This window comes from Scardinius erythrophthalmus (assembly GCF_964197995.2).
Source record: "Scardinius erythrophthalmus genome assembly, chromosome: 3".
Classification (NCBI taxonomy): Eukaryota; Metazoa; Chordata; class Actinopteri; order Cypriniformes; family Leuciscidae; genus Scardinius; species Scardinius erythrophthalmus.
The window spans coordinates 53,841,532-53,863,461 of record NC_138223.1 but is presented as its reverse complement, the minus strand read 5'-3'; the positions used below and the strand labels follow the sequence as shown (position 1 = coordinate 53,863,461).

The window sequence follows — 21,930 nt, the reverse complement described above, 5'->3', positions numbered from 1 at the left end:
TGTTACTTGGTTCGTTTCATATGTGAAACTTCAGCGTTCAGATTTTTCAAGGTGGAGGTCAGACTGATGATGATGTAGATGAAGAGAATCATGTTTAACTGCACAGTAAGAGAAACAACAGTAATTAATCTTTAATCACTTTTCCTTTTAACACAAAATCATGATGAGAAATGTGCTTACTGCTAGTATGACGCAAACAGGTCCCTGAAAACTCCAGATAAAGCCTTCATGCATTTTAATCCAGCACCTGTTTAGATGAAGAAAAATAATGAAATGAACAAACATGAAGGGTGAAGGTGTTGATCTCTGAGTCTCTCAAACTAAACTCACTTTTCACTTCCGTAGCCTTTAGGATTCACCCCAGCAGACACAGCCACCACAACCAGAGCAACCGTATATCCAATCACACACAGGAATCTACTGCTAAGCACCCCCCTCCTTTTGGAGCTGATCTGTGATAGGTTCTTCACACAGATGAAGAGCAGCACAGCTTCAATGAACATCCACACAAAGCCGGAGAGAAAGAGGAAGTGCAGCACACCTGATATCACGGCACACAACACCTGGAGATCATGAGAGACGGTTATGAGGATTCTCAGTGAGACTGTGCTGAGCTGTAGGGCTCCTTCATCATTCTCACCTGATGACGGCGTATGAGTCTCAGGAACTGTTGTGTGAGCAGGAACAGAAGGTGAGCCAACAGAAGACTCACGCAGAGGTTGATTCGAGCCACATTATTCACTCCAGGACTCCACTGACAAAGGGCAAAGGTCAACAGGGCCAAACTGAAGAACACCAGCCCCACGATCACACACACTAAATTCAACACGTCCAGCTTTGAGTCGCTCTGAGGAAACATGTCAGAGTACATGAGTGCCAAATCTGTGCTGTTCTTCAATGCTCACTATAAATGTTCTCGTACCTCTGATGGGTGGCTGGTTTGCATGATGAGAGCGAATGTGGACAGATGATCACAGGAACACACAGTGTAGCTTCTGTTGGTCTTTAAAACAGAACAACCATCTACAATCCACTCGCTGATGTTCCAGTACACACAGGACAGAGGACTGCCGGGCTCAAACTCCTGCAAAAAGAAGAAAGAACATGCAGAAAATAGTATAACTCTGAATATTAGATGTTTTCAGATGTTCATCAGTTCTCAGGTTGGACAAAAACACATTTCAGTCTCTCACGCTGATGTGTTTGAGGGTGAAGTTGACTGGTTTGGTGAGTTTAGTGTTGGTGGTTTTGGGAAGAGTAACTGAGATTACAGTGGACATCATGGTGTTATTCGTGTCATTTGATGCGTTGAAGAAGTCTGGCTTCAGTAAATTCTCCATTGTGTTATAACTCATGAAAGCCACAGCAGCTGATCCTGTGTGACAGAAACAGAAGAAACTTGTACTGAACACATTAAAACCTTTAGTTAAATGTGGTTTAGTGATATATCTTCTAAAAATTTATTATTTAAAATGTTGTATTAAAACACATCTCACATACTTGTTTCATTGTTGTTCTTGGCGATCCCAATGAGATCGATGTCCACAGAAGAATTTGTCGTGACAAGTCGAGGGATTTTATCTAAGGTGACACTGGGTCCAACCATGAAGACTTCAACCTCTGATTTAGAAAATAAGCAGTTATGTTTTGTTTTTTGTTTTTATTAAAGTTGATTCAATCTGCACAAATTTGCAAAAAACAAAACAATAAAAAGACTAAAATAAAATAACTATTTCATCTAATTACTAGTTTGAACTAATCAGTTAACTTTGTACACAGCAAAATCCCCAGAGTTAAATTAAGTGAAGCTGGTAATGCTGTTTGTGGAGTTGTTTAATCCTCTTCTGCTGAGATCTTGAGAGATGTAATGTCTTCTTTTATCTGTAGTTGATTCATCTTAGGGTAGGGGAGACCGGGGACAGTTGCAACAGGGGATGGTTGCAACATGTCATTTTTCTCCAATCAGAAACAGGCTAGAGTGATGATACTCATACTGCACATGCACAGTTAGACCCTTCCCCCACCAAGAAGACAGTAGACATATTCAGCATCTGCTGCTGCATTTATTGAATAAAACTTGTTTTGGAGGTATGAAAGTATTTTTTTTCATGAGATGTATTTTTGTCATACAGTCCTGACATTTTGTATGAATTAATTAAAACTGTCAAAGTCAGTGTGTCATGGCTGATATGTTTGGGGACAGTTGCAACAAGTTATAAATTGCATGTTTATTAAAAGTTTGTTGCATTGCAAATTGTTCAATTCTTCCTGTCTGGCACTGAAATATGGAGAGATTGAATAGCATCTGTAACACCTGCACACTGAATATATGTAGACCTATGTTCTACACATAAACAAACAAAACTCAATAACTGTTATTTGATAAATATCACTAAATAAATAAATAATAGGCTACGATAATATTATTGAAATAAATAATACTATAATATTATAGTAGGCCTAAAACAGTTAATATTTTCAGAATTCTATATGCTCATTGAGACAAAAAGCTAAAGTTAATTAGTGAAATTTAAAGTAATTTTAACATGTTGCAACCGTCCCATGGTTGTGTTGCAACTGTCCCCTGGGTTGGGGTCAGTTGCAACATCTGGCTTCTTCCAATTAAATAAATACTGTGAACGATATGTCATATATAATCATCTTTATATGGTATGGGTATCTAGCAGACAGATGCAAGTTTAATACACTGCTCAAAAAAATAAAGGGAACACTTTTTAATCAGAGAATAGCATCAAGTCAGTTAAACTCCTGGGATATTGATCTGGTCAGTTAAGTAACAGAGGGGGTTGGTAATCAGTTTCAGCTGCTTTAGTGTTAATGACATTAACAGCAGGTCCACTAGATGGGCAACAGTGAGACAACCCCCAAAACAGGAATGGTTTTACAGGTGGAGGCCACTGACATTTTTTCCCTACTCATCTTTTCGGACTGTTTTTCACCAGTTTTGCATTTGGCTAGGGTCAGTGTCACTACTGGTAGCATGAGGCGATACCTGGACCCTACAGAGGTTGCGCAGGCAGTCCAGCTCCTTCAGGATGGCTCATCAATACGTGCCATTGCCAGAAGGTTTGCTGTGTCTCCCAGCACAGTCTCAAGAGCATGGAGGAGATTCCAGGAAGACAGACAGCTACTCTAGGAGAGCTGGACAGGGCCGTAGAAGGTCCTTAACCCATCAGCAGGACCGGTATCTGCTCCTTTGTGCGAGGAGGAACATGATGAGCACTGCCAGAGCCCTACAAAATGACCTCCAGCAGGCCACTGGTGTGAATGTCTCTGACCAAACAATCAGAAACAGACTTCATGAGGGTGGCCTGAGGGGCCGACGTCCTCTAGTGGGCCCTGTGCTCACTGCCCAGCACCAGGGAGCTCGATTGGCATTTCCCATTGAACACCAGAATTGGCAGGTCCGTCACTGGTGCCCTGTGGTTTTCACAAATGAGAGCAGGTTCACCCTGAGCACGTGACAGACAGGAAAGGGTCTGGAGAAGCCGTGGAGAATGTTATGCTGCCTGTAACATCGTTCAGCATGACCGGTTTGGTGGTGGGTCAGTGATGGTCTGGGGAGGCATATCCATGGAGGGTCGCATAGACCTCTGCAGGCTAGACAATGGCACCCTGACTGCCATTAGGTATTGGGATGAAATCCTTGGATCCATTGTCAGACCCTATGCTGGTGCAGTGGGTCCTGGGTTCCTCCTGGTGCACAACAATGCCCGGCCTCATGTGGCGAGAGCATGCAGGCAGTTCCTGGAGGATGAAGGAATGATACCATTGAAGGGCCACCACGCTCACCTGACCTACATCCAATAGAACACCTCTGGGACATTGTGTTTCGGTCCATCTGACATCACCTGGTTGCACCTCAGACTGTCCAGGAGCTCAGTGATGCGCTGGTCCAGATCTGGGAGGAAATACCCCAGGACACCATCCGTCGTCTCATTAGGAGCATGCCCCGACGTTGTCAGGCATGCATACAAGCACGTGGGGGCCATACAAACTACTGAGTACCATTTTGAGTTGCTGCAATGAAATTTCAGCAAAATTGACAAGCCTGCTGCATCATTTTTTCACTCAGATTTCCGGAGTGTCTTTGAATTCAATCCTCTGTAGGTTGATCATTTTCATTTCCATCAAACGATGTGGCATCCTTTCGTTCATAACACATTACCCAGTCCATATTAGTATAGATATCCAGCATTATCTTTTTCCCCATTGAGATCTGATGTGTTTTCAAAGTGTTCCTTTAATTTTTTTGAGCAGTGTATATCCAAATTGGGTTGGTCTAGTCCCAATAGTCTCTGAGTAACTGAGAGAAATGCAAAAAGTGTTGCAACTGTCCCCGGTCTCCCCTACGTTTAAGTTTTCAAAACTTTGCATTTTCAGGCACCCAAACTGACTCTTTGTTGTCGTGGAAACGAACGGCCAAAAATTATAAAAAGTTTTACGTTTTTAGCCGAGCCCAGGACTCTGATAGTGGGGGACTCCATAATCAGAAACATTAGCAGCAGGGATACAACTACGTGCTGCCTTCCACAAGCAACAACTTCTGATGTAAACAGGGAACTTCAGAACATTCTGATGAAACATAAGACTGCAAATCGACTCATCATTCATGTGGGGAAGAATGATATTCATAAAGAGCAGTCAGAACGCCTTAAGAAGGATTTCAATTGAACTTTTTTAAACACTTAAAAGACTGAAAGTTCAAACATTCATCAGTGGACCACTCCCAGCAAGAGGAACAAACAGGTTTTCACGGTTGCTTGGGCTAAATACATGGCTGCAAAAAACCTGCAATATAAAAGGAGTAAACTTCATTGACAATTTCAATCTTTTCTGGAGTCAGAGACAACTTTTTCATCGGGATGGCCATCACCCAAACAAACTTGGTTCAAGAGTGTTAAAGGACAATATCTACTTCTCCCTCAATCATCCTTCTGCAGTGTGTGCCAATCCACTCAATCTGAACGGTACACACACACCTGGACACAGTATGAATGACCACAGGACTTTACTTCAGCAGCAAAATGGACATGCGTTTGACATATCACATAAGGACAATGATAACACCACTCCGCCACAACAACCTCTGCTCATGCACCCAGTCTCAGCTGAGCCCTGCCCACAGAGCTCCCCACAGACAGACATATTAGAACTGCTCCAAGATTCAGCACCCAAGGACATCTTCCTGGAAAACAGCCAGGGAAGCCAGGACAGCATATTACAGCCTCCGATAACACCAGAGCAACAGCCCCTTTCACCAGACACTTTTTCCCTCTCTCCAGCATCGCCACTTCTCTGCTTCTCACAGAAAATGGAAGAACTGGTGTATGCTGGAACCAAACTATCCCACTCTTTTGCTGCAAGCCCCCAGATACCAACCAAAAAACGGCAGGCACCTCAACCACCAAAGCCTGCGGGCCCAGCTCGCCCTCCCCCATCCTCCTGTGAGAGCTCTTCGGCCTCTGCCACAACGCCAGGGCCCACACCCTCCTCCATCTGCTCGAGGTGAACCAAAAACAACTGATACCAGCTCTTAGTGATATGTGTCGGGTCTCCGCTCTGATAACAGTAACTTTCTCAAATGTTTACAGAACAAGTGGGAACCCAGTGTGCCTGTATCGTTCTTTATTGCTGTTCTATTACAAGATAGAAAGTCTAAGGCCTTCAATAGCCGTACAGCAAACCCAACTAATCTGGTGCCTATTACACGTCAAACTAAGATTGATGTGGGGACAAAAAGTAAGACTGTTAAGTTAGCACTTTTAAACATTCGCTCACTTAAAAATAAATCACTTCTAGTCAACGACTTAATAACCACAAACAACCTGGATTTTATGCTTCTAAATGAAACCTGGCTAGAAGACAGCTGCAGTGCAACAGTCCTCAATGAAACAGGCCCTCCTAACTTTACTTTTATGAGTGTCTGCAGAGCTGTTAAGAGAGGTGGGGGTCTAGCTGCTCTTTTTAAAGATATCTATCAATGTAAGCAAATATCATTTGGGAATTACCCTTCTTTCGAATATCTGGGTATTGTGTTAAAAGGTGCTCCACGCATTTTACTTACCATTATTTACAGGCCTCCAAAATACTCTCCAACCTTTGCTGAGGACTTTACAGAACTGTTATCAACAATTACCTCAGAGTTTGACTGTTTTGCCATTGCTGGAGATTTTAACATCCACATAGATAGTGCAGAAAACAATATGGCAAAAGAAATCAAAACTGTTTAAAAAACTTTTGATCTGACTCAGCATGTACATGGACCCACACACAATCGTGGACACACTCTAGATTTACTTATCAGTAAGGGTCTACATTTCATCGATTGTTATTAAGGATGTAGCACTGTCTGATCATTTCTGTATTTTCACTGAAGCTAGATCTGTGTGTGTCAAGAAGAGATGCTTAAATGAGAACACTAGTGTACTATTTATGAAGGCTATATCCTTAACGCCAAGCATGTCTGCAGACTCTGTTGATTTTCTCCTTGATTCTTTTAACTCAAAAGTTAAAAGTGTAATTGATGATATTGCTCCTGTTAAAGTCAGGAAGAAGAGTGGCAGACAAAAAGCACCTTGGAGAAACTCAACAGCAGTGCAAAATATGAAAAGACAATGCAGAAAAGCAGAGCGCATGTGGCGGAAGACAAAACTTGTAGTCCATTATAACATCTACAAAGACAGCCTTCATGCTTTCAATATGGAACTAGGCAAAGCTAGACAGACTTTCTTCTCAAATATTATAAACAGCAATTTAAACAACACATGCACTCTTTTTGCTACTGTAGAGAGACTGACAACCCCCCCAAGCCAGATTCCCAGTGAAATGCTCTCAGACAGCAAGTGCAGTGAGTTTGTAATAATATCAGAAAGGTGATCAGCACATCCTTGAGTTGCACTGAGGTCAGACAGATCAAACCACCTGAGAAAGTAGTAACTATGTCTGATTTCAAAGAAATTGATGGCAAAATTTTGGAAGAAACCGTACAGCACCTTAAAACATCAACCTGCGCTCTTGACACACTTCCCACATCTTTTTTCAAAAGTGTGTTAAACAGTTTAGAAGCAGATCTTCTAGAAGTGGTAAATGCCTCACTTCACTCTGGGAGTTTTCCAAACTCCCTGAAAACTGCAGTTGTCAAGCCCCTCCTGAAAAAGAGCAATCTGGATAAGACCATATTAAGCAATTATAGACCGACCTCAAATCTTCCTTTCATAGGCAAGATCATTGAAAAAGTTGTCTTCAATCAGCTGAACAAATTCTTATGCTCGAATGGATACTTTGACAATTTTCAATCTGGTTTCCGACCGCACCACAGCACAGAGACAGCGCTCATAAAGATAATAAACGATATTCGCTTAAATACTGATTCAGGCAAATTATCAGTGCTGGTACTACTCGACCTCAGTGCTGCATTTGACACTGTCGATCATAACATACTTCTGGACAGGCTGGAAAACTGGGTGGGGCTTTCTGGGACAGTCCTAAAATGGTTCAGGTCATACTTAGATGGGAGAGGTTATTATGTGAGTATAGGAGACCATAAGTCTGAGTGGACATCCATGACATGCGGAGTCCCTCAAGGCTCAATTCTTGCGCCACTCCTGTTCAACCTGTATATGCTCCCAATGAGACAAATAATGAGAAAGAACCAAATTGCTTACCACAGCTATGCAGACGACACACAGCTCTACTTAGCCCTATCGCCTAACGATTACAGCCCCATTGACCCACTGTGCCAATGCATTGATGAAGTCAACAGTTGGATGTGTCAAAACTTTCTTCAGTTAAACAAAGACAAAACTGAAGTCATTGCATTTGGAAACAAAGATGAAGTTCTCAAGGTGAACGCATACCTTCACTCTAGGGGTCAAACAACTAAAAATCAAGTCAGGAATCTTGGTGTGACACTAGAGTCAGACCTTAGTTTCAGTAGTCATGTCAAAGCAATAATTAAATCTGCATGCAAGAATTAGATGCTTTGTTTCCAGACAAGACTTAGAGAAACTTGTGCATGCTTTCATCACCAGCAGGGTGGATTATTGTAATGGACTCCTCACTGGCCTTCCCAAAAAGACCATAAGACAGTTGCAGCTCATACAGAACGCTGCCGCCAGGATTCTGAGCAGAACCAGAAAATATGAACATATTACACCAGTCCTCAGGTCTTTACACTGGCTCCCAGTTAGATTTAGGATTGATTTTAAAGTATTATTACTGGTATATAAATCATTCAATGGCCTAGGACCTCAATATATTGCAGATATGCTCACTGAATATAAACCCAACAGATCACTCAGATAATTAGGATCATATCAGCTAGAAATACCAAGGGTTCACTCTAAGCATGGTGAGTCCGCTTTTAGCTATTATGCCAGCCGCAGCTGGAACCAGCTTCCAGATGTGCTCCTACTGTAGTCACTTTCAAATCCAGACTCAAAACACATCTGTTTAGCTATGCATTTACTGAATGAGCACTGTGCCACTGTTTGTCCGACTGTTTGTACTGTACTGTATTTTATTTTTCTAAACTGTTTTAATTATTCATATTTCTTTTTATTATTTTAATTTCTTCTATGTAAAGCACTTTGAATTGTCATTGTGTATGAAATGTGCTATATAAATAAACTTGCCTTGCCTTGCCTTGAAAACGGTGTCGTGTAAACAGATCCTAAGGCTGTGGCTGAAGATATGATTGAATGCTCAATCATATCTTAATTAATCACTTAATTATCTCATTAACTTTAACACTTTTAACACTCTTTAGATTGGGACAATATATACTCTGAGCAGTGTTGATTTAACTCTGTGTGCCTGTAACGTTGTAGTAATCATGAAAACATTGATTAGCTTGTTCAGGTGTGTTTGATTCGTTTTGGAGCTAAACTCCAGGAAAGTGGATCTCGTGGTCCAGAGTTGAGAACCCCTGCGCTAGACTATATAAACTATATCATATATAAGCTCATTTTCATCATCAATAATAACAGTTTCTCCACTCACCAACAGCAGCAAGAGTAAAATTGACTCTGTCATGTGTGTCTGTCGGCTTCACCAATGTAGAGATGAGTTTCTCGTTGGTTTTTAACACACGGTTTCCGTTGGAGGCTAGTTCAGCTGGTCTGACTGATGATGAAGACTCTGAAATCTCTCCTGAAGCGTTGAGGACCATATTCAAAATATCGGTCACATTCTAATTTATTGATCAGAAAAAAAATATATATATACTGTAAATGTAAATGTAAATATATTAAGAAAGCCAATTAATCAGACCTGCAATGTCAATAATGTAACTGACAATTACATTTGATTTGATTATTTTATATGTATATAAAAAAAAAAATCTCTTGAAGACTTACAGTCAAAGGAAGCTCTTGCGCTGTAATGTTCTCGATCTGCTCTAGAAGATTTTGAAGCTTTTCAGTCTGACTCTGAAATCAAAATTGAGAAGACAGAATTTGACGATGTGTGAGTGATGACTCTAACCGGGTATGCTGAGTGCCTCTGAAATGAAACACAGACACTGTTTTTGAACAAATTTCTTTAACAAATGATTCAATGACATATTTTTTTTAAACATTTGTCGCCACCTACTGGTGGAAATAAAAACACTTTTCCAAAGGTGCTTTTCTGTATTTTGCTCGCTACAGTGGACAGTGTTTGTATCCAAACCAGTGCCGACCCGAGCCTTTTGGGGGCCCTAAACAGAATTTGATTTGGGGGCCCCCTCCCACAACGCGGAGTCACCTGTGCTTGACGATTAATGACACAAATATTACGCTATAATGTTACATTATAAATTAATACAATGAGGTTACACACACCGCTATGAGGCGCCACGTAGGATTTAAATCAAACTTCGCTTATCAATACATACATAACACACGTGCATATACACCTATAAATTACTCGCATATACATGTATACTATTGGATGTTCAAAATACATATATGAAATACACGTGCACACTAATATGAAATCCATACCAATACATATTATGTTAGTCATGAATGCATATACACTTGTGAATAACTTGCATATACATATAAACTTGACGCACGCATACACCTATAAAAACTCGCATAAACATATAAACTTCCATGCATATACACCTATAAACACTCGCATATACATATAAACTTCCATGCATACACCTATAAACACTCGCACATACATATAAACTTCCATGCATATACACCTATAAACACTCACACATACATATATACTTCCATGCATATACACCTATAAACACTCGCACATACATATAAACTTCCATGCATATACACCTATAAACACTCGCACATACATATAAACTCGATGCACGCATTCACATCCATAAAACACTCGCGCATACGTACAAAATAAAACGTGGATGCATGCTTTGTGTATATATGAATATGCGAGTGATTTCATGTGTGGATGTGCGTGAACTTTTCAGTGCAAACGGAAGGCATTTCAGTGTAACCAGAAGGCATTTGTGCGTACACGGAATTAACCTGCCTTTTTGATAGTTTGTTTTCCAATTTGAAATGAAATAAGCATAAACGAGAAAACGGCCCCTTTATTCGTTTTTTCGTAAAAAAAAAAAATAAATGCCTAAAGCCTCTTACGTTGTTGATTTATATTTCAAACAAGAATTCGACATTTGCTCGCAATGTTTTTCTTCCAAAAACCTCATCATTCTGCAGGACAATTGTCTATTACAGTATACAACACAGATAGAAGGGTGCCAATAAATCTGTGGTGATATACAACACGCTCTAAGAAAAGTTTAATTCCATCACACTGTAAAGTGTTTTTAGATATTAGCCTACATATAGATTACAAATACCAAAGATTTTACATATAAACTGGGTCAGCATACTGTTAATTACCATGGGAAGTATAGGGGTGCTGATGTGACCCCTGGAGTGGAGCCCATGAAGAAATATGGTTGGGGATAAAAGTTCACACAAACAAAACCAAAAAATTGTGGTGTTTAGCCTATAGGCATATATATTACGTGTGTTTGTTTTTATTTATGCTGTATTATAAAATACCCATATTATAACAAATAAATAAAATATATTTGGAAATTGCCCTTTAAAACGAAGGCTCAGTTTGTGGTTCACAATTGTTTGATTAAAAACAACAAAAACAATAAAACAAAGACAAAGTCACTTATATCAAACACTTTTTAATAGATTTTTTTTGTTAACAGAAGATATCTAGCACCTTTAATTGCCTCCGCTATCATCCTGTCAATCATCTGTCTCATTCTCGCGGGTCGCGGATATGATTACAGTTTCAGTAAAAATGTATTTCACAATCATCGGTACCCACCCTCAGGCGATTGGCATTAAAGTATTTGCAATCACCATCCCGTGGCAAAACGGAGCGTCTAAAAGAAAAGTTCTGACTGCTGACTGGACATTGGTCAGTGAGCCTCTCCTGCTCGGCGCTGTCAAGCGGATTTAACTCCGCACAGCTAAATAAAACAGGCTGGTGGCAGACTAATAATTAATATTTCTGATGTAATGATTTCTGTGAAACGTGTAAAGTTGCACAGAAGAAAGCCCAATAGGACCTGCCCTGTACAGTTTAAGAATCTGTAGCCATAGTAGAGGACTATTATTTTGTTGAACAGACCCGAGCGACAACTGATGACGTCACATGCTCAGACTTGCTTGACCAATCGGCGGAAGGGGGTGTGTCAGGCCGCCCACATGTGGAAAACGAATTTTGAAGTAATTTATCCGGTTTTTGCCTGTGAACTAAAAAACGAAAAATCAAGCCGAAATCTCGTTTTTTTTTTTTTTTTTTTTTTTTTGAAAAAACGAATAAAGGGGCCTTTTTCTCGTTTATGCTTATTTCATTTCAAATTGAAAAACAAACTATCAAAATGACACAAATGACTTTTACACTGAAATGCCTTCCGGTTACACTGAAATGCCTTCCGTTTGCACTGAAAAGTTCACGCACATCCACATATGAAATCACTCGCATATTCATATATACACAAAGCATGCATCCACGTTTTATTTTGTATGTGCGAGTGTTTATAGGTGTATATGCATGGAAGTTGTATGTGCGAGTGTTTATAGGTGTATATGCATGGAGGTTTATATGTATGAGCGAGTGTTTATAGGTGTATGCATGGAAGTTTATATGTTTATGCGAGTATTTATAGGTGTATGCATGCCTCAAGTTTATATGTATATGCAAGTTATTCACATATGCATTCATGACTAACATAATATGTATTGGTATGGATTTCATATTAGTGTGCACGTGTATTTCATATATGTATTTTGAACATCCAATAGTATACATGTATATGCGTGTAATTTATAGGTGTATATACACGTGTGTTATGCATGATAAGCGAAGTTTGATTTAAATCCTACATGGCGCCTCATACACCGCGCCTCACACACACACACCATATTCCAGCATTGCAATCTTGATATCGCAGCCTGTTCATTAGCCGTAATAAATATATAATAATAAAATAGTCAACCAAACAAAATTACACTGCTCTGTTTAAATAGTCAGTAGTACAATTTGTACCATTCACAGTAAGCACCGCTCCACTGTGATGTTTCCAAGCACATTTTTGCATGTGAAGAGGATGATTTTTTTTCCGTCAATATTGGAACGTGAGTGAAGTACAAAGAAGCCTATAATAAAGAATAGTTTACCATCCAAATACATCGCGAATGTTGAAACATTGTGATTCTAATGAGAGAGATACGTGAGCCCAACGCCGCTTACTTTTACTTTCGCTTTAAATTATTTAGTTTTGGCTTGTTTATAGTTACTTTTTTATTCTTGTTCTGTTCTGAATACCATTAAATTTAAAGGATAAATCATTGATTTAAATGTCAATCATCAATCACTGATCAAACATTACCGTGACTTTGTGCACGAATTGTCTGCACGCGAGGTTATGCGCATGACTCAAACACTGGCAGACACAGCAGCAGTTGTAGGCAGGTATATTGATCATGAAATCAGAAATTTACTTGTCTTGAATTATTCATTCATTCATTCATTCATGTCACTTGTTTATGTTAATTAATTTGTAAAAAATCAAGCAGCCACTTAGTTCGCTTATGCCTCGGGCCGGCCCTGATCCAAACTAACAAACTTTTGTCACAGAAGTACTGTAATAAAAGTATATGTTTGTACAGGTTACGGACAGTTATGTATTTCCAACATTTTATTATGCAAGCTTTATGTTACTCCTCAAATAACAAGAGAATTTGTAGTAATTTATAGTGTTAATTAATTAGCGAGTCCACAAACTCATTCTTTCAATTGGCTTTTGTATGCAGAGTATTCACAGCTTATATGGACTGAATGCCCCATAAACCATCAGCAATTATTAGAAAAGCACATTCATATTTCAGATTACACACATATCTAAAATGCACATGTTATTGCACTGCTTCAGTTTGGGCTATTATTGATAGGAGTTGTGAGTCTCTACAACTTCAATTTCAGAAACTTAACTTACGTTGCGTCCTTCCAGCAGTGTTCTATTTATACCTGCAATGACAGAAATCAGCATGAAGACAATAATATAATAAACTGCAAAACTTAAAAAAAAATACTATTTTATTAAGCAGCAATTTCAGCAAGATTGTGGATTCAGCAAGATTTCAGTGGTGCGTACCTCCTTCTGCGTACCCCCTCTCTTCCACTTAGACTTGAGTCATACCTTTTCCATTAAGGGACAATATTTGCCCCCTAAATGTATTTCCCAGTGCTTTTTTTTACCTTAATGAATAACTTTATGAAATAAAAAATGTTTTCAATGAAAAATGTTCAATAGAGCAACATGCAATGACAGAAAAACAAAGTGATACTTTGAAATATTAAACTAAAACCAGTAAGTCACTGTCTTCTCAATGAGCGAGTCATTGAGTCATTCTTACATTCAGTAACAAAGCAACTAGCTGTATTTATAAATGAATCATTGAATGATTGACTCACAATTCTTTTCAAAGCTGCAGAATTGTTTACGAAACACCGGTGTGTGCTGTAGTTCTGCTTTTCTCTTTCGTTGGAACTATTATTTCGTTGCAAAATAGAGTAAGTACTGACAGTACTGTGTTTAAAATACACGTTTTGTTTGTTGACCTGTTGTATGATAATCAATGTCACGTTTGCCATCGTGTGGATATTTGGGAGCAATTGCATTCTTGCTAATTATCAACATTAAATACAACAACTCGCACAAGGTGTTTTTGCATCAAAGAAAGTTTGAGTCTTAAATCTCTCACTCTGTGTCTATATTTGTTCTTCATGTGAGTACGTACTAAATCCCCACTTTTGGTGCGTTGTCGAGAACGGCAGTAATGTAGCGCAGCAATACTCTGCAGGCAATCTGTCATATGCTCGCTGCCTGTCACTTATCACTTATTAACAGATAAGTAGGAGTCAAAATGAAAGAAAGATTCAATTTGTGAAATATTGATCCAACACACAAAAAAAGTACAATATTGGAAAATCAACCATGTGACCATGTGAGAAGAATGACCAGAAATTGACCTATCGGTAAGCTCCGCCCCCCTTAGTTACGGTTGCTAACTCGAACAAACAAACGGAGTGGCTAACTGTCTTACAATTAGTGGTGGGCGATACTGCAAATTTCGGTATCAATCCGATACCAAGTAAATACAGGGCCAGTATCGCCGATATCGATATCGATACCGATACCAATACTTTTTCATTTTAAAAGCATGCATTTGAACTTGTATGCACATTCCTGAGCAGTGTGTCATGATTTATGAGGTGAATGCATCATTAATATGCTAAATATGAATACGTTTTCATGACTACTAAATATTTTGTGATTTGTGCTCTCAACTCGCCTGTAATTAGTCAGTGACTTTTAGAAAACTACCCTAAGTATAATACTAGCCTACTAGTACTAGCCTACTGTTCAAAAGTTTGGGGTCTGTAAGATTTTTAATTCTCTTCTGCATTTATTTGATCAAAAATACAGTAAAAACTGTAATATTACAATTTAACATAGGCTATCTATGTTTTCTATGTCATAGTAAACTGTAATTTATTCATGTGATCAAAGCTGAATTTCTGACATCATTACTCCAGTCTTGATGATAATTCATTTTAATATGCTGATTTGCTGCTCAGGAAACAATTTGTTGAATTGTTGAAAACAATTTCATATTTTTGTGTAAACCATGATACATTTTATGCTTTAAAGTTGAAAGAACAGCATTTATATGAAGTAGATTTTTTTTTTAACAGTGTAAAACCCCTTGAATGTGTTGTAAAGTTTTTCTTTCTTCAAAGCAGACCAGGAGACGTTGGGATCACGTTCAAACAGAAGAGTTTCTTTATTTGAGCGCGGCTGCGGTTTCGTCCAACATAATCTAACTCTAATACAGTATGCATTGTAGTTATATACATTCCAAGGGGGAGGGATTACATAGAGGTGGAGACTCTGAACAAAGCATGCAAATGAAGTAGGAACACACCCTACTCTGAGTCCAATTGAATTAGCATAACTATTCACATGCTGATACTGGCCAGGAACTCCAATTCCAAGAGCCATCCCAGAGCCATTAAAGACAAAAGGTGAAAGTAAATCAACCTAACGATTCAACATCTGGGCTCCGAAAGGTGAGAATCAAGTGATCTGACTCATTTAAAACACAATAGAGAAAACAGGTCTGGCAGGAAAGGAGACTCTTGCTGGAGACTCAATAATCATCTGAAATCAGTCTACTAAACTTTATCAGTTTATATACTATTGCAGTGGAAAAACTAAATTAAACATTTAATAAAAATGTAATCCAACACTTCCCCCTTTGAGAGTTCTAATAACTCTCACAAAAATACAAATTTATACACTTAAATGTCACTTTTGATCAATTTAATGCATCGATCCTTGTTGAATAAAAATATTAATTTCATTAAAAAAATCTTACTGACGTCAACATTTTGAACCGTTATGTACACTTTTGGTTTGTTTTATTGCGCAATAACTCCCGATTGTTTCTCTGTCATCTAAGCAAGGCTTCGTTTCCCAAACGCACTGGGCCTGTGAGCTCAGCGAAGCACCAGCATCGAATGCTCTCTGTGATTGATTGGTTTCGTCTTGTATCCAGATGACTAGGAGAAAAAGTTCTATCCTACACAATTATCCTACACACACACATATTGCACACTGAACGGCATTATAGAGAAAATAATTGTGCCTTATGAGATCAATGCACGGTGTTGTCATTCATAAAAGGACATCATAGGGGAGACCGGGGACAGTTGCAACACTTTTTGCATTTCTCTCAGTTACTCAGAGACTATTGGGACTAGATCAACCAAATTTGTATATATTAAACTTGCATCTGTCTGCTAATTACTCCATTCCATTTAAAGATGATTACATATGACATATCGTTCACAGTATTTATTTGAATGGAAGAAGTCAGATGTTGCAACTGACCCCGACCCAGGGGACAGTTGCAACACAACCATGGGACAGTTGCAACATGTTAAAAAATACCTTAAATTTCACTAATTAATTTTAGCTTTTTGTCTCAATGAGCATATATAATTCTGAAAATATTAACTGTTTCAGGCCTACTATAATATTATAGTATTATTTATTTCTATAATAATATTATTGTAGCCTATTATTTATTTATTTAGTGATATTTATCAAATAAAAGTTGTTGAGTTTTGTTTGTTTATGTGTAGCACATAGGCCTACATATATTCAGTGTGCAGGTGTTACAGATGCTATTCAATCTCTCCATATTTCAGTGCCAGACAGGAAGAATTAAACAATTTGCAATGCAACAAACTTTTATTAAACATGCAATTTATAACTTGTTGCAACTGTCCCCAAACATATCAGCCATGACACACTGACTTTGACACATGCTAACTATGTCACTTAGAAGTCAACAAAACAATAATTCAAACTAAGTAAGTTTTGATTAATTCATACAAAATGTCAGGACTGTATGACAAAATTACAACTCATGAAAAAATGTACTTTCAAACCTCCAAAACAAGTTTTGTTCAATAAATGAAGCAGCAGATGCTGAATATGTCTACTGTCTTCTTGGTGGGGGGAGGGTCTAACTGTGCATGAGCAGTATGAGTGTCATCACTCTAGCTTGTTTCTGACTGGAGAAAAATGACATGTTGCAACTGTCCCCTGTTGCAACTGACCCCTGTCTCCCCTACCTATTATGAAACAGCGCGTCTGTCGTAACTCCACTGAAATCTCCATGTTAAGCAAGCGTTCACAATATAACATCCATCTGCAGTTTTTACACGTTTTTAAACGTATTACATATGAGAAATATTGATATTCCATCGGATTTTGTATAAAATAATCATCAATCCTATTGTTTTTCAATAATTGCGCACGCAGAGCGATTGTACTATGGAAAAAGCATACGCGATCAGGGCAGTTAGAGTCTCGTGTGTAAAACAAACCCACACATGTTATGATTAATATGATTAATCATATATATTATGATTAAAATGGAATTTTGATTTTGTGATGAAAATTCTCGGTCTGTTTTTTTTTTTTTTTTTTTTGCTACTTCGCCATTTTGAATTTACACATTTCTCATATTTGTGTTATTACTACTATTTGTGTTATTGACCTTTCAGTAATAAAAAAAAAAAAGACTTAAAGGGATACTTCAGGATTTAGCATTAAGCTTTGTAGTAGTAGAAAACCTGTAGTATTTTCGAATTACCATGCTTTCCACCCTCATATCCCCCTGAGACAAGAGATTTAAGTATTTTTTGTCTGGAAAAAATCCTCAGACGACACAAAAATCGTCCTTTTGCGTCATCGGAGGATTTTTTGGCCAGAGGCGAGACTACAGCCAGTAGGAGGAGCAGTCCCGCATGTGTTCAACCCGCCCATAGGGGGATCTCACTCACAGAATGTACACAGAGTGTCAGCCATCTTTCTTTGGAAGCTAAGCTAGCAGGCTCTTGTTCTGTGGAGAAAGCTGAGTAGTAGGGGTTACCATCCTCTTTTTCCCGGACATGTCCGGCTGTCGAGATCGTCCAAAATGTCCGGGATTCAGCTTTTGCTTTCTGCAGTCGCCATTCATTGTTTACATGCACACCTTTTGTTTCAATCTAACTGAATTCATTCCGATTGGTGAATCTGAACATGAACGCTAAACAAGTGATCGCTTGATGTGCGTTTTAGCATTGCTAAGAAAATTCCCGCTCCTCCGTGAGAGATACGAGACCGGTGCGTCTCACAGGTGTCGCTCATCAGTAATCGCGCCACCGGCCTCGCGCCGTTCTCCCTCAGCCTCGTCCTGCTCGCCACAGTAAACACAATGAATGGCGACTGTAGAACGCAGAAGCCGAATCCCGGACATTTTGGGCGATCTCGAAATCCCAGGCAGACTCGTCACGGAGACTCACTAGTAGTCTAGTCTTGTTCTTTAACTGCACGCTCTTACCGGTAGGCGTGGCTTGGGAGTGGCCTCCTAGGGCAGCGAAGCAAGTGCATTCTGGGAGTTGTTGTCTTTCATCCACATAAGCCAAAAAATACATTTTCTGGCTTTTCTCAGTCTAGAAGGCTCCAAATTCAAAAATAATTTGTCTATAAATATTAATATAATAATTATAATAAATAATAATTAATAATGTCTTCTACATAAATGACCCATTTTAAATACACATTCATCTTTCCAGAGGTGAAGTATCTCTTTAAGATTATTGTGGGAGTATTTTTGTATTTACTAATTACTTATTTTATTTAAATACATTTTCACATCAGTATTTTGTATTTTATTTTGTTACATTTCATGAGCCAGTATTTGTAGTTTGTAACAAAATAGTTTTTGATGTATTTGTGCCCACCTCACCCAGTGCTATTCCAGAGTTACATTTTAACACACATTGTGTGCACAATATACACAACATGTGTCAAAATACCATCAACACATGCTTGTGTGTTGTTTTTTAACACATCTCTTTTTAGAGTGTGTGATTGGGCGACACAGAAACAGCCGTTAATCTCGTAAATTCGATATAAAATAGGTAAGAATATATTTGTTTTCATCATGATTTTTATTAATTGTAGAGCGTTTCATATCTACCAGATAAAATATGTGTATTTATTTCCTCTGCCAACACAAATGTTTTCCCATCAGTAAATAACACATGTATGGTGTCAACTTATCCAGAGCGGGAGAAAAAAAAAAACACATTGTGTGCAAAAATCTACACAACGTGTGTCAAAATGCTATCTACACAGTCACATGTGTTGTTTTTTGACACATCTCTTTTTGCAGTGCGGTGTGTGCTGTAGTTCTGCTTTTCTCTTTCGTTGTAACTATTGTTTCGTTGCAAAATAGAGTAAGAACTGATAGTACTGTGTTTAAAATACACATTTTGTGTTTCAGATTTTGTTGACCTGTTGTATGATAATCAATGTCACGTTTGCCATCGTGTGGATATTTGGGAACAATTGCACTCTTGCTCATTATCAACATTAAATACAACAACTCACACAAGGTGTTTTTGCATCAAAGAAAGTTTGAGTCTTAAATCTCTCACTCTGTGTCTATATTTGTTCTTCATGTGAGTACGTACTAAATCCCCACTTTTGGTGCGTTGTCGAGAACGGCAGTAATGTAGCGCAGCAATACTCTGCACGCAATCTGTCATATGCTCGCTGCCTGTCACTTATCACTTATTAACAGATAAGTAGGAGTCAAAATGAAAGAAAGATTCAATTTGTGAAATATTGATCCAACACAAAAAAAAAGTACAATATTAGAAAATCTGGATTCTGTCCAGTCTCAGCAAACACGACAGACACTAAATCAGGGCAAATGAGAGATTTAATATCCCAAAGTATCTTTATGGCACAGCAGTACTGATGTCCATCCTTAAGTCTGTTATAGTGACAGTAATGGGCTGTTTAGTCCAATGTAAATCATGTCAGCTATGTTTTGTATGTTGTTACACAGCTTTTATTAGCGCTTTACTGATGTCAAGAGTGTGGTGCAAATATAGCGCTGTATGTGTGACCAGCAACACTTGTTAAATACAGTCTTCTAGACTGCAAACAACGAACAAATGATTTTACAATCAGATTTTGATCTTAAAAATAATATCAAATGACTGCATCTTACCGTTACTAATGTTCAGATGTGTCACTGAAATCCACTTGTTCTTGTACTTTTGTCCCGTCTCAACAACTCCACACCAGTATATCCCAGAATCCTCTAGTGTCAGATCAGTGATGGTCACAGTAAAAACTCCTGCAGATTCATCATCCCTCAGAGAGAATCTGCCAGTACTGCTTGTTTCTGATGTAGCTTTGACACCCGATGTCTCACAGAGCGACGGATCGCTTCCTTTGCACATGAACTTGATCTTGTTCTTCAGATCACTGTTATAATGGCAGGTGATGTTCAGATGTTCTCCAGTCACAGCAAACATGTGGAACACTAAATCAGGGCATAAATGAGAGATGTAAGTGTCCCAAATTCTCCTTAATTCTACACTGCATCCTTGAGTCTCTGTTATAGTGACAGTATGGGCTGTTTAGTCTAATGTAAATCATGTCAGCTGTGTTTTGGTGTGAACGGCTTCTCTGTTAACAAAGACTGATATTGGAATAAATATAAAATGAAAAGGTATTTTACAACAGAAAGTCCTGAACTTTTGTGTACAGATAATGTATACTTTGTGTTTTGAATGAGCGATTTCTCCATAACTGAGACAGTGTTGTGTGTGAGGAAGTGATGCGGGTCAGTGTATGTGGTGTGAACACTCGCTTATCATCATCTACAGAGAATACTGTGGTTTCTGTCATCTCGCCTCTTTACATCTTTACACAGGTTTCCCACGCCTTGGTTAACTTCCAATTCAAGGACCTTTCAAGGACTTTCCAGGTCCAAAACCCTCAAATTCAAGGACTTAAATGTGGGAACACATTTGTTGTGTTGAATAACAAATGTTGAGGTTCCATCGTAGTTGTTTTGTGCGCACGTGAACGCCATGGCAACGTACAACACAAAGTGCCTCACGCGGGAAACACTTAACGTAACGCGTAAATGCGCGTAGCTAACATAAATCAAGCAAGTATGCATGGGCAACAAAGTGTTGGCAAAATAACACATTAACGGACCGGAGGAAATAATATGGATGTTTTTTCCAGAAAACTAAATAAACAAAATAAATTCAAGCACTTTCAAGGAACTTTATCTATTATGTTCATTTTTCAAAAACTTTCCAGGGCCTTGAATTTTATTTTTTCAGATTCACAAACTTTCAAGGATTTCAAAGACCCGTGGGAACCCTGCTTACAACACGTGATACAGCGCTCTCTCAGACACACACAGACCTCTCTGATGTTACTGATATATTAGTTATGATTATATATGTTTTACACCATATCTATGTGCACTGTCCACTTCACTCATGCAGAATATTCTGACTTACCAGGTTTAATTTGCAGGTTAATCTCTGTGTATTTATCAGGTTTTCCCAGTCCTGTCCTCACACCACACCAGTATTTGCCTTGATCCTCTGTTCTCAGATCAGTGATGGTGACGGTGAAGATGCGGGTCGTTCTGTCATCGGTCAGAGAGAATCTCCTGTCTTTAGCTGGAGATCCAGATTCAACAGGAATGTCTTTCAATTTATCTTTCACTAGGCTTACTTCACACTCTCCTCTGCAGAGATACTTATTCTGCTCCTCATATCCAGACTCATAGGGACAGCGTATTTCAACTTTTCCTCCTTCATAACCAGTGAAAGTCAAGATCTCCGTCGTCTCACACGCCAAGACTAAAAACATAAGAGAGATAAACTCAGCTCAGAGCGAACATGGACCTGATTGAGAACAGGTGCTGTTTTAGAAAGACCCAGAAACACAGAATAAACTCTTAC

General features: G+C 38.7%; 1 protein-coding gene across 1 annotated transcript in view; it reads right to left on the bottom strand.

Moving 5' to 3' along the window:
- LOC308687476 (adhesion G protein-coupled receptor E4-like) overlaps positions 1–21,930 on the bottom strand; it is a 28,141-nt gene that overhangs the window by 5,978 nt on the left and 233 nt on the right. The window contains exons 2-13 of the mRNA XM_081360047.1: positions 21,481–21,828; positions 20,166–20,483; positions 13,520–13,551; positions 9,381–9,452; positions 9,025–9,214; positions 1,501–1,620; positions 1,194–1,375; positions 923–1,084; positions 641–847; positions 331–563; positions 181–247; positions 7–98 (exon numbers count right to left, since the gene is read on the bottom strand). Coding sequence (XP_081216173.1) covers positions 7–98; positions 181–247; positions 331–563; positions 641–847; positions 923–1,084; positions 1,194–1,375; positions 1,501–1,620; positions 9,025–9,214; positions 9,381–9,452; positions 13,520–13,551; positions 20,166–20,483; positions 21,481–21,828 — 2,023 coding nt within the window. The remainder of the gene's footprint in view (positions 1–6; positions 99–180; positions 248–330; positions 564–640; positions 848–922; positions 1,085–1,193; positions 1,376–1,500; positions 1,621–9,024; positions 9,215–9,380; positions 9,453–13,519; positions 13,552–20,165; positions 20,484–21,480; positions 21,829–21,930) is intronic.